General features: G+C 62.3%; 1 protein-coding gene across 1 annotated transcript in view; it reads right to left on the bottom strand.

The window, feature by feature from the left end:
• PLEC (plectin) overlaps window positions 1–12,190 on the bottom strand; it is a 47,929-nt gene that overhangs the window by 17,045 nt on the left and 18,694 nt on the right. Inside the window, exons 2-27 of the mRNA XM_083359165.1 lie at window positions 12,101–12,162; window positions 11,325–11,339; window positions 10,877–10,966; window positions 9,946–9,981; window positions 9,252–9,329; window positions 9,064–9,156; window positions 8,173–8,339; window positions 7,094–7,209; window positions 6,900–7,006; window positions 6,676–6,795; window positions 6,348–6,443; window positions 6,076–6,212; window positions 5,610–5,703; window positions 5,351–5,505; window positions 4,742–5,042; window positions 4,535–4,612; window positions 4,191–4,352; window positions 3,997–4,101; window positions 3,723–3,818; window positions 3,399–3,524; window positions 3,154–3,306; window positions 2,918–3,072; window positions 2,596–2,722; window positions 1,458–1,641; window positions 1,117–1,274; window positions 676–854 (exon numbers count right to left, since the gene is read on the bottom strand). Of these exons, the coding sequence (XP_083215291.1) occupies window positions 676–854; window positions 1,117–1,274; window positions 1,458–1,641; window positions 2,596–2,722; window positions 2,918–3,072; window positions 3,154–3,306; window positions 3,399–3,524; window positions 3,723–3,818; window positions 3,997–4,101; window positions 4,191–4,352; window positions 4,535–4,612; window positions 4,742–5,042; window positions 5,351–5,505; window positions 5,610–5,703; window positions 6,076–6,212; window positions 6,348–6,443; window positions 6,676–6,795; window positions 6,900–7,006; window positions 7,094–7,209; window positions 8,173–8,339; window positions 9,064–9,156; window positions 9,252–9,329; window positions 9,946–9,981; window positions 10,877–10,966; window positions 11,325–11,339; window positions 12,101–12,162 (3,190 nt within the window). The remainder of the gene's footprint in view (window positions 1–675; window positions 855–1,116; window positions 1,275–1,457; window positions 1,642–2,595; window positions 2,723–2,917; window positions 3,073–3,153; window positions 3,307–3,398; window positions 3,525–3,722; window positions 3,819–3,996; window positions 4,102–4,190; window positions 4,353–4,534; window positions 4,613–4,741; window positions 5,043–5,350; window positions 5,506–5,609; window positions 5,704–6,075; window positions 6,213–6,347; window positions 6,444–6,675; window positions 6,796–6,899; window positions 7,007–7,093; window positions 7,210–8,172; window positions 8,340–9,063; window positions 9,157–9,251; window positions 9,330–9,945; window positions 9,982–10,876; window positions 10,967–11,324; window positions 11,340–12,100; window positions 12,163–12,190) is intronic.

The raw sequence follows: 12,190 nt of genomic DNA, 5'->3' as shown, positions 1-12,190 counted from the left end.
CCAGAAATTGGGGATGGTCTAACACACACAGACTAGACAGCCACTTGTCTGAAATGGTATAGGGTTCCCTGCTTGAGCAGGGGGTTGGACTTGAAGACCTCCAAGATCCCTCCCAACTCTGCTATTCTGTTATCTAGGGTGCAAGTTACACCGGGTATTTGGAAGTTGCTATAAACCGAAGTTCTCTAAGCAACATTTAGTCTCCAAAGTATCTACGAATTATCCCACATCATCTTTAAAAAACAGAGCAGGGAGCAGAAGCATAAAAATAGCCATTTAAAAATCTTCAAAAACTGAAAACAAAGCTAGCTGGATGTCAAAGGGATGTTTTAGACTCAGAAAGAGCATCTCTAGCCTGGAGGACTGCAAAGCCCCTTAGCTGTGTGACACACAAAGAGCTGAAGGGAACAAGCTGCTGACACAACGATCGCACTGAGCAGAGGGCTGGGGTGGCCAATGGAGTCACCCCACGAGGACATGAAAGCTGAGGGTGCCTCTGGAAAGCGAGGAGTTGGAGCAGATCGTCTCCAGGATGACCTGATTCCCCAGCTAGGATTTCGCTGCTGCTGAGTTTATAATAAGAACAAGGGTGGCCAAACCCAATGCCCGTCCTGCTCCCCACCCCCTCTGTCCCCACAGCCAGGCAGGATTGGGCCGGAGCTAGGAGCCACCTACTTCTCCAAGTAAATGCTGGAGAGGCTGTACACCTGGCCCATCTTCTGCAGCGTGATTTCCAGCTCCGTGCGCAGCAGTGGGGCCGAACCGGCCTGCTCTGGCTGAGCCAGGACCTGCTCTGTCTGGGCGCTCACTTTGCCCAAGCTCTTCTGGAGGTTTTCCAGCTCCAGGTGGATCTCCTGAGGGAGGAGAGGGGAGTCACATCAGGGACCCAGGCCAGGAAGCCCCGAGTACAGACCTCAACCCTTCTCCCAGGCAAGGGAGAATGTCCCTGTCCCGGTTCAAGATGGGAAGGTAGGAAGCACCTCGGTGGCCAGAGCACTGGAGCCTCTCCAGCCCCTCTCCCGGGCAGTCGGGTCCTTCCCCTTCCCCAGAGAAGACCCCAGGAAAGACAATCAGCTTCTGCAGCTGTGCTGATCGTTGGGCAAAGGGAAGTCATACCTGCTGGTCGCTGATGCGCTGCGCACATTCCTTAACAGGATCTTGCTCAAGCGGAGAACGAATTTTGTGTATGGTGCGGGACTCGCAGCCTTCGAGCTGCAGGCGGATATCCTTCAGCTGGGAGATGAAGTTCCTGCACAGCGACTCCTCCTGTTCCCCTGCGCCCCCCCAAACCGAGCCTGGGATTAATGGACACCGGCACTGCTCCAGTCAAGAGGGAGCAGGGATGGGCTGCCAAGGCCACCCAGGGAGCCCCTCTAAGGGAGAGGCCCAGCCTGAAATCAAAGCACAGACCCCAGCTTTGCCAGGGGCCACAGCCTGCAAAGAGCCCCGGGCCTTACCTTTCTCCAGCCCGCGCAGCAGCAGCTCGTACTTCTGGGTGCAGACGGTGTAATCGCGCTCGGCCTGCAGCCGGTCGTCCGGATGGAAGTTCTGGGAGTCCTGGCTGTTGCGGAGGAACTCCTGGTAGTGGGTCTCCAGGATGCGCAGCGTCTGCCGGTAATCCTCAGGGGGCATCGTCCGAAACTGCAAACGACACGCCTTGTCGGGGGAGCCCAAGACAACCCCAGCCGAGCCAGCTGAAGCTGGCCCCTCAAGGTCTCCCCAGGGCAACCTCTGAGCCTTGGCTGACCAGCCCCAGGGCCCCAAAAGGGGGTAGGGCCGAAATTGAACACAGCCCTCTCTGCAAGGGGCACCCCGGGCAGAGCTATATCCTCCCTGACAGATGGCTGGCGCTGCCTGGCAGTCCCTCGGCCCGCACCAAGCAATGAAGCTCAGGGGGCTCCAAGAGCTGGCAAGGATGCAGCTGCTGACCTGCCTGGAATCCTGAGCTCTACCTGGCTGCTTCGGAGATGCCCGGATGGGGCAGCGCACAGCCCCCCTCCCCCCGCAGGCCCATGGGACTGAGGCAGCTGGACCCTCTCCACTAACTGTACTGCCCCCAGTGTGATTCAGGAGTGGGTCCTCTGTGTAAAGCTCTCGGCTAAATTCTCTATGCCCCCCTTGTCTACAACCCACCCACCCTTCAGACTGAGTGCCCACTCTTCCCCTCTCCTGAGAAGCGCATCCCCACCCAGACCCCTCAATCTGCACATGGCCTCGCTGGTGGGGGTTCCATTGGTTGGGGATTGGGGTGGCCCTGGGGTCCCAGCCTCTTGGAGGGGCTTCCGCTTCCTTGGACACTGCTTGGATCAACAGTTAGGAAGGGCCCCTCAGAAGGACCACAAACAATGATAAAGAACCCTCAGGGCCCCGCCAGGCTTTTACCTTCTTCCCAAGAGGGGGCATCATGACCTACTGCCAGTCTCCCCCCCCCCCGAGTGACTCCCGCCCGTCCTCTCCAGCCAGCCCAGGGAACCCCGACCCACTAGGGGCCAGGGCGAATCCTGCAGACTGTTCCTGGGGGTCTGCTGCTGGACTGGGCTTGCCAGGAAAGCTGGCATTGGGGAGAGGGGGAGGGGGAGAGGATCTGGATCTTACAATGAGGAGGGACCAGGACTGGATCTGCTGGATCTCCCGCTGCAGGTACTGCCAGGAGAGCAGGCTCTTCATGTTGATGTGCAGTTGGTGCCAAGTGCCGAGCAGCTTCTGGTGCACCGTCTCCAGCCTAAAGAGACACCGGGGGGGGGGGGGGAGAGTCAGGGCGGAGTCTGCCTCTCTTCAGGCCAGAGGGGGGGGCAAGAGCCTGGCTTGCAGCTTCCACCTGGCCCCAGAGCCGGGGGCCCAGGGTGGGCGCGATGGCCTGCTGAAGAAGGTGGGAAGCCTTTACTGCTGGCCCGGGGTCCAGGTGAGGAGCACGTACCTCCCAACAGCCTCCAGGGCCTCCTTGTTGGGTGGGGGGATCAGGAAACAGATGGAGGGGGTGAGGGACTCCTTCCCGGCTGCGTTCAAAACCTTCCACTTGTAGGGCTGGGCGTTGCTCAGGAGGGTGCAGTGATCTCCCTTGTGCACAGTGATCTGCGAGTGGAAGGGGGGGGCAGCTCAGCAGATGCAGCCCAGAGGCAGCCCCGCCCCCGCCGTGCCTCCCTCCTCACTCACCTCCACTTGCTTGTAGTCGCAGACCGCCTGGAGGGGCAGCCGTCCCCTGAGAGGGGGGCTTGCGCTGCGGGGCTTCAGCTGGACAATGGTCTTGGCCCGGTTGGCCAGCCCAGCCAGGTGACTCTGGTACTGCGTGAGATGGTCCTTCTCCTCCTGAAGGGGGGTGGGGGGCAGGAGGTAGCCAGGGTAAGTGAAAGGGAAAGGAGGCGGCTGGGTCCAGGGGAGGGGGCCACTCCCACCCTCACCAGGGAGTCCTGCAGCAGGTCCTCCAGGCGAGTGACGGTGATGGACCGGTCGCAGGTGAATTTCTTCTTCATCGTCTCCTGAGTCTTGCGCAGAAACTCCTCCGCTTCCTTCACGTCAGAAAAGAACTGGGGGGAGGGGAGGGGGAGGGTGGTGATCGAGGCAGAGTCCTCTGGGCTTCTGTCACCTCCCCAGCGGAGCCAGAGGGACGAAGGCCAGCCAGCCCCCCCCCCCCCGTGAGTTCTGCTTTTCTGCTTGGAGGCTGCACACCTCCCCCACCCACCCCCACCCACCCCCACCCACCCCCGGCCTTCCTGCAGGACTACCTGGAAGTAGCTGCTGTTCTCCTTCAGGTGAGCCTCGATGCAGCAGCACAGTTGCAGCAGCCAGCTCCACTGGGTCTGCAGGGCCGCCTGGAAGGCCTGCAGGGAGCAACAGAGCAGAGTGGGTGGGGAAGCCAGCGGAGGGATGCCAGGGAGCCCCTCCCACACCCCGGAGTGCCCGCTTGGGGGGGCAGTGGGTGAAGGCTGGGAGCGGTCATCTGACAAGGGTTCCTCGTGATGCAGGCATGACCGCTGGTGCTTCCCCCACCCCGCCCACCTCCACGGTCTGCCTGGCCGGATGATCCTCCCGCAGCAGCCGGTCGCCTGTGCTCTGGATCTCCTTGACTCGCCGTTCCCGCTGCTCCAGGTCTCTCATCAGGCCCTAGAGAGTGGCAGAGCACAGATCCAGGGGTCAGCCGGGGCCTGGCAGCCGGGCTCCTTGCTCAGGGCCAGAGGGAGGGCGGCTTTTACCGAGTAGCTCTCCTTCTTCGCAGCCATGTTGCTGTTGCGCTCGCTCCAGTCGTAGTTCACCTCCTCCTCCTCCTTCTCATTCAGCCACATCAGCTCTTTGGTGGCTGCGGCCACGAAGGCCTGGAGGCTCTCAAGGTGCCGCAGCCGGGCCTTGGACAAGCTCTGCAAGACAGGCCACAGCAGCTCAGCCCCACACGGAGAGGAACCCTGTCTGCCCGCGAAGGGACAGTGACCAGGGCAAAGAGTGTCGGGGCACCCGATGCCACTGCATCCCCAAGGGAGAGAAGCAAGGTCTCTGCCTGCGCCCCCTCTGCTGCCCGACCGTCCCCCGGCCATCTGCTCACCAGCAGCTTCTCATACTGCACGTCCAGCTTGCTGAGGTAGTCCCGGTATGAGGTCTGTGAACCAGGAGAGAGCTGGGCCTGCGGTGGGCAAAGGAGAACTATGAAGCTACCACCATACAGACATGGGAGCCTCCTCCTCCGACAAGCCCTGCTAGGAGGCTGGCATTCTCCGACCCCCAGGCCCGACATCCCCTGCCCCCTATCTACCTCGTCCGCCCGGGCTCGCTCAATCTTGGGGCGGAACTCCTCGATGGAGCGGTGCAGTCCGCGGTGGCTGCCAAGCTGCGACTCCACCGTGGGCAGGTCCACGCCCCACTCAGCTGCACTGAGGCGGGCCTGGTTCTCTTCCACCCAGGCCAGCAGATCCTGCAGGTAGCGCAGTGTGACATCATCCATATCTGGCCGCGGGCGCTGTGTGACTGGCACGGACACTTGGATTATCCCAGATTTCAGGCGCAAGTTGTACTCAGTGCGGATGGCCACAAGGCGCTCGTGCAAGCGGTAAACCCTGCAGGGGAGAAGGGAATGCTGTGCTATAGATGGGGGTCCCTGCAGGGGGGACAGCAGCCAGAGCTCCCCCTTCCAGGCCCAATGAGGGAGGCTGCAACTGCTCTTGCAGAGGCTGCAAATTGCAGTGGGCAGCTACCACCACCAGAGGGCAGTGCACACAACACAGGCTGGTCAGTGGGGGGCAGAGGCTCCATTCCAGGTGGGTCCTAAGCCCCTAGCGGTGTTAGCTCCTTGGCCCCAGCGCCGCTCTCCCATGCAAAGACTGGCCCCCGTGTGGGGAAAGGGCAGGGGAGGAGCGTTACTGACCTGCGATACATCTGCTCGCCTTGGGGGTGGCGCCCATCCTTAAGGGCTTGCACATCGTTGAAGAGCAAGCGGATCATGGCCTCGGCCTTGTCCAGGTCCCGCTCAATCTCCGCCAAGTGCTGCGACGCCTTGCCTGCATTCAGCAGCCGGATGTCCTGCAGGAAGGGAACCACAGAGCCTGAGCCTGGTGGAGCACCAGGCCTCATCCCTCCCCGCTCCTGGGTCCAGAGCGTCCAGCTGGATCAGGGCGGCCGCTCACCGACTGCAGCAGGGTGTCCGCCTGGTTGAGCTGCTCCTCGCAGAGGCCGGACTCCATCTGCAGTTTGCTGACGATGCGCTGCAGCCGTTCCAACCTAGGAAGGCAGGAGGGGAGCGAGAGGGAAATGAGGGAGGGTCCTGGCCAATTCCCTGCTGGCGCCCTCCACCCACTGGGGCTCAGCTCTCGCCCCTCCAGTGCCAGGGGAGGGCAGCCTAGCTGTCCCAGGCTGCCTTGGCTCTCTCTGCCCGCTGGCCCAGATGCTTCCTGAGGAGTACAGCTGGGGGGGGAGGCGGGTGGTGAGTCACCAGCCGTGTGTTTCCCATTAGGGCTGGGCTGGGCTGCCTGTGGTTGGGAGGGAGCCGCTGTCCGCCTGCCTGCTGGGCTCCCTGCTCCCTTCCCAGGAAGTGCCCGGCTCCAGCCCCTGCGCCCCCACCCCCAGCTCCCCTCTAGGCGCTCTGCCAGGCACTTCGCTTGCCTCTCGAACTCCGAGCGCAGAAGCTTCTCCCTCTCCAGGATGGCCACGTGCAGCCTGCCCCACTCCTTCTCCACGTCCAGTGGGTGGTAGCCGGGAGGGATCTTCAGTTGCCCGCTTTGCACAGCGCCCTAGTGGAGCCGGAAGCAGATGGGAGTTGCTCACGACGGGCCCGGGAAGGCCACCACGCCCTCTAGCAGGCTGGCATGCCGGAGGCCCAAGGCCTCAGGCCCCGCCAGGGAACCAAGGGGGCAATCTGGGCTTACCTCCAGAGACTGGAAGATCACTTTGGAGCGGCTCTTGTCAGCCTCTTTGGCAGGCAGCTCCATCTCCTTGAACTTCAGGAACTGGTGCCACAGGATCTGTGGGAGAGCAAGGTGGGAAATGGTGGGGGGGGGGCAGGGCAGGGCAGGGCGAGGCCCCAGAAGGACATTCCCATGCCTGTTCAGGGAGTCCTTTCACCCCCCCACTCCAAACCACGGGATGCCTCCCCAACCCAGAAAGGAGGACCAGCCTGCCCCCAAAAGAAGAAGGCTGCACCCCAGCCAGAGAGGGAGGTGGCCCAGGCAGGAGTTGACCCAGGTGGACTCTCACCTCGATCTCCTCGTAGCTGGCAGGGAACTTCCTCTCCTCAAAGGTCACCGTGTGGTGCTGGATCCACTGCAGAAGCAGGCTGACCACCCCATAGTATTCCTGCCAGCGCAGCTGCAGCTCCTAAGCGGTGCGCGTATGTGAGAAAAGGTGGTGAGCGTTGAGGTGATGCCCTGAGCCCCCAGACTAGCCAGGCCTCCCCTCTCCGTCCCCCCCACAAGGCTCACATTGGCTTTGATCCCATCCTGCACGTCCGGCACTCGTGGCATGGCATCGTAGAGGGAGGACACGTAGGTGATGATGGACTTCTCATCCGGCTGAGGCACATCCACATCTGGGGAAGAGAGGGGGGGAAGGGAGTGTTGTGCTGCCCCTGCCAAAGGGGCCCCCACCCTGCCCACAGCACAGTCCTTCCCGCTACCTTCCGGGTCCAGGAGGCGCGTCACGCTCAGGTCGCGTTCAGCCACCGAGAAGGCCTGCTCCAGGTTCTCCACATTGCTCTGGTGGTAGACCTTGTTCATGTCGATCAGCATCGGCCTGCAGAGGGGGGAGGCGGAGACTGCGGTCAGAGGCCCCCCCCAGCTCAGCCCGAGAAGAGGGTCCCAACTCTGCGCCTGACCTTCCCCTGGGCTGGACGGGCCCTGAAGTTGGTTGTGCCCATCAATGGGGAATTCATCTACTGATCAATGGGGCGCTCAGCCTGGCCTGGCACCAGCTGTGGCCACACCAGCCTTTGTGCCCCCAGTGGCGCTTCCATCGGTGTGGCCTGGAAGAGGCCACCCTGGGCCTCAAGGCCCTGCTCTTAAAATAGGGAGCATAGAAATAGCTGGAGCGATCAGCTTCCCAGCAATACAAAAAGCCCAAGGTCCCAGTCCTCAAGGCATGCTGCAGTCGCCCTCAGGCTCTCGGCAATCTGAATGACTGCTTTCAAGCCTCCCCCCCCAACCCCCAGTCTGTGCCTGGTGTGAAAAAATCCAGAGCACAGGAGCCAAATGCACCCGAATCCAACGCTCCTTTTTTTAGGAGGGGTCCCAGGGTGAGCCCACCGCTTGGAGCAGACCCACTAGTGACCCACTGAGATTCTGGCTTCCCAGAAGCAACTTGCTGGTCAGCAAAGGGTCTGATCCTAAGGAACTCCCTCCTTCATGAGGCATCACTAGCTGCTCCTCCCTGACCGCTGAGGGTCCACCTGTTGCCCTCTGGTCCAGCTTCCCATCCTTGACTCGGGAGTGGGTGCTGGGTACCAGCAGGTGTGCCAGACCCCTCCCCTCTGTCAGCTGGGAGGGGGAGGGGCCAGGCCAGAAGGGCACCAGTCCATCCCTCCCCCACCTGTCAAGGAAGGTGGAGGCAATCCCTTTCTCCCTTCGCAAACGGGGCAGCCTGTGGTTGGGGCCTTTATCGAACATGCGCGGCTTCCTCCTTGGTGAAGCCCTGGAGCCCTTTCCATCAGGGCCCCTTCAAAGGGCCCCTGCCCCCCCCACCCCGTCCCCCCTCCCTTACTTGTGCCTGTGGATGATGGCGTTGAAGAGGCGGCCATCACGCCAGCTGGAGGTGAAGTTGTCGCATCGCATGCCCTGGTACCCCTCCACCATGCGCTGCGACCAGAGCAACAGCTTCTCCTTGGCCGTCATGTCCTCCGACTGGCCAGTCACCTGGATGTCCGAGATCTTGGGGGAAGGAGGGACACGGGACCACCTGAATCTGGGAGCCTGACTGAAGTTCCTGCCTCTCTGGGCTGGAGAGGCCTGGACCGCCCCTCTGCCTCTTCAGGGCTGCCATGTGCGGCTCAAGAGAGGCCTTGATCCTCTGTGCGGCCCCCGGTGCCCCCGACATGGCCCCGGCCCTCCACTGAGTGCCTTGGAGGGCACCTTGGCAGCCAGAAATGAGCTGCCCTCAGTAGCTGCCTCTGCCCAACACACAAGACGCAGCGGCAGATGCCCTCCTAAGCCAGACCCATCCCTGCATCTGGGGAACGCCAAGGCCTGCGTGCCCCCCCCCCCCAGGCCAAGCACTCAGTGGAAAATCTTGTGTCCTGAAGTGACTGATGGGTGAGTCACCCCACAAGCCACAGCATCCTGTTCTCTCCCAGCCACAGCCCACATTCCTACCCTCTCCTCCTCCTCCTCCTCGCTTACTCCCCCAGCCTTCCCCGCCCCCTCTGCCCCCATGAGGCTTCTGAGCAGCACCCTCCCTGCCCAGCCTCCGAAGGGGAGGGCTAAGCAACCCCTGCCGCTCTAAACGCCCTGAGTGTGGAGAGGGGGGAGATCCAGCCTGCCTCTTAAAAGAATCTGGCCCGCAGGCGAGGGAGGGAGGGGCGGGAGAGAGGCCTTGCCCGCCAGAGCGAGCAGAGCAGAGCAGAGCAGGGAGGAAAGCTGGGGGAGCCCGCCTCACCTGGAAGTGGAGGATGATGGTCCAGATGAGGCCCAGGGTCAGCTTGGGGTTGCCATCGGCGATGTCATCATTCCGGATGTTGACCAGTTTCACCTGTGGGAGCACGCACGCACAGAGTTACAGCGACCGAAGGACCCCCACTGCCTTTGCACCCCTTCCTCTCCAGGCTCCTCACCCCGGGGTCTCACCTGCCGGTGCTTCAGGTAGTCCAAGGCGATCTGCACATTTTGCAGCTTGTGGAAGCGCATCCTTCCCTTCTCCCGGGGCTGTGGGCAGAGGAGGCTCAGCTAAGGGCCCTGGAGAGACCAGGGGGTGCGTGTCTCTTCCCTCCCACCCTCGCTGAAAGGGAGCTCAGGCAGGAGCCTGAGAAGCGCCAAGAAGGCCCGGCCTGGCGGAAGGAGCCAGGAAACAATGCACGGGAGAAAAGACCTTCACCCCCACCTCTACACCCGCCCCCCAACAGCAGTCCCCGCCTAGCCGAAGCGTCCTCATCCTGGGGCTATCCTAAGTTTGGCCGCTGCAAGAGAAGCTGACAAAGCCACCCTTAGCACGATGCTGGATTCCACTCCGGAAGAGGAGGGATCGCCAGCAGCCGGCCACACAGCCCCCTCCCTGCCTGCCTGCCACCCTGGATGCCCTCCACAACGCCCGAGGCTCCGGGCAAGGGCACAGCCGCACTACCAAAGGGCCCACTCCGTGGGGTCCCGCCTGTGATGCACCCCCTCCCGTCAGCAGCTAGGGGTCAAGCAAAGCTTTCGGAGGGCATGGACGGGACGCGGCTTCTGCGAAGCGAGGAGGCGGTGGACATCAGCCGGCCTCCTCCCCGGTGGGTGCTGAGAGAAGCAGCAGGGGTGCCATGCAGAACGGGGCGGGACCACTCACCAGGCGCAAATTCCGGATCACGTCGCGCTCTCTGGGCTGAGCAGCAGGTGACAGCCGAGCGAGAGGGAAGCAGAGGTCAGAATCCCAGCAAAGAGAAGAGACAGACAAACAGCACAGGGAGCAGCGGACAGACAACCCAGAGGAAGTGAGAGAAAAACAGAGTCCGGAGCAGCTCCTGCATTAGAGTGTAGGGCAGGCTCGGCCTGCCGTAGGGGGGGTGAGGAGGAGGAGGAGGCAGCAGGGGGGTGCCGGAGGGAGGCAGCATCCCAGGTGCTTGCTCTAAGAACCACACTTGGGTGGCAGCAGTATCCGTGCACCTCATGCCTTCGTCCTCCTTCCGAAAAGCCTCTCTCTTAACTCAGGAGGCCACCGAGATGGCGTTCAGCCCCCACAGATCTCCTCTGAGTGTCCCAAAGGCTGGCTGCCATTCCTCTTCCTGAGCAGCACCAGTGGGAGCACAGCCTGTATCTGCAACAGCTGTGCCCGGGCAGGTGGCTGAGATGGAGGCGGTAGAGGAGACGTCCCTCTCCCGCTGCTTCTTTGGCCACAGCACAGCTGGGGCTGGGCTCCATTGGGCCTAGATGTCCAGCCCCCGGGGAACCCAGCGCCAAGATGGAGGTGCTGGCAGAAGAGGACGGGAGCAGCTCCCGCCCCAAAGCCTCCGGCCGGCCATGCAAGAGGGGAGCAAGAGGGAAGCTGCTGCTCAGACTCCCGGCTCAGGCCAGGCGACACACGGTGCAGGCAGCGTGCAGCCGGGGAGGAGGTGCAGAGCGACCCACAAGCAGGAGGCAAGGGCGGCAGACGCTGGTGGGGCAGTGGCACGACGTTGGGGCCCCCGGTGCAGAGGCTTGAGCTGCTTCCTCGGTAGCGTGGGCGGGAAGAGTGGCACTGCCCACCGAGCCCCGAGGAGCAGGCGCGGGAGGCCACGTACCAGAGTGTCCCCCGAGAGCACTTCCAGCAACGAGATCAGGTTGTGTCCATCTCGCAGGTCCTCGTAGAGGTCATTCACGTGGCGCTGGGCCTGTGGAAGCAAACAGGGACTAAGAGGGATATGGTGGGAGTGGGCTTGCTAGGCATGCCAGTCTGGCAGCCACGCCCATGTCAGTTCAGGGAGGTAATTGCACCCTAGGAATGTCCAGGCCCTGCCCTCCATCTGGCTTTGGGGTTGCCTCCAAGAGGCTCACTCTTCACCCACACCCCAGATGGCCTCTACTTCAGGCCTGCCCAGCAGCCATCGCTAGAGGAAGAGGCTGCCAGGGGAAGGAAGGAAGGAAGGAAGGAAGGAAGGAAGGAAGGAAGGAAGGAAGGAAGGAAGGAAGGAAGGAAGGACGGAAGGGAGGGAGGCAGTGGGTCGAAGCCCAGCCTGCCTTGGCACATACCTCTGCTCGCCAGTGCTGTTGCCAAGGCAGGAGAGAAGACAGAAGGAAAGAGAGACGCGTCAGGGAGAGACACAGAGAGAAGTCAGGATGGAGAAAAGCCCACAGGAAGCGTCTCACAAACGGAGATCCTGCAGCCCCCAGGCTTCCCCCACCACCCCCACTGGTGCCATTCCCAACTGCTGTGCCAGGGCAGCAGAGGGCAGGGCTCCCAAAGAGGAGGGAAGCAGCCCGCGTGGGACGGCTGCCCTCCTGGGCTCCTGCTGCCGCTCCTCAGGACCAGCCCCTCCCTCAGCAGGAGCCCCCCCTCAGAAATCCCACCCCGCCTGCCGGCAGAGCTCCAGGGCCTTCAGCCCCAGCTCAGATCCATGATGTGGGCAACACGAGTCTCTGGGCCTCCAGAAACTGGGGCAAGAAAGAGGGAAGGAAAAGAAAGGAAAGGAAAGGAAAGGAAAGGAAAGGAAAGGAAAGGAAAGGAAAGGAAAGGAAAGGAAAGGAAAGGAAGGGAAGGGAAGGGAAGGGAAGGGAAGGAAGGGAAGGGAAGATGGAAAAGGCACCAAGGCCAGCTATATCGTCATTGGGGCCAAAACGGATGGCAGATCCACCATGTGTGGGCCTCCCGCACACAGTCCGCCCCTCACAGCCCCACTCCTGGGAAAGGCCCCCAGAATCGGCATCCATTCTGCCCGGGTCAGATCCAGGCAGGCAGGTTGGCACTTGTCCTCCCAGAAACTGCCCTGAGACCACCCAGCTCCTCCCGGGGAAAGGGGGGGGCTTACCTTGAAGAGGTGCTTGTTGACCCATTTGGTGAAGGTTTTCTTCTGGACCCGGTCCCGCTCATCTGCAAGAGAGGAGGGGGGGGGTTAAGC

This window comes from Vipera ursinii (genome assembly GCF_947247035.1).
Source record: "Vipera ursinii genome assembly, chromosome: 3".
NCBI classification, from domain to species: Eukaryota; Metazoa; Chordata; class Lepidosauria; order Squamata; family Viperidae; genus Vipera; species Vipera ursinii.
This window is presented reverse-complemented; position numbering and strand designations above follow the sequence as displayed.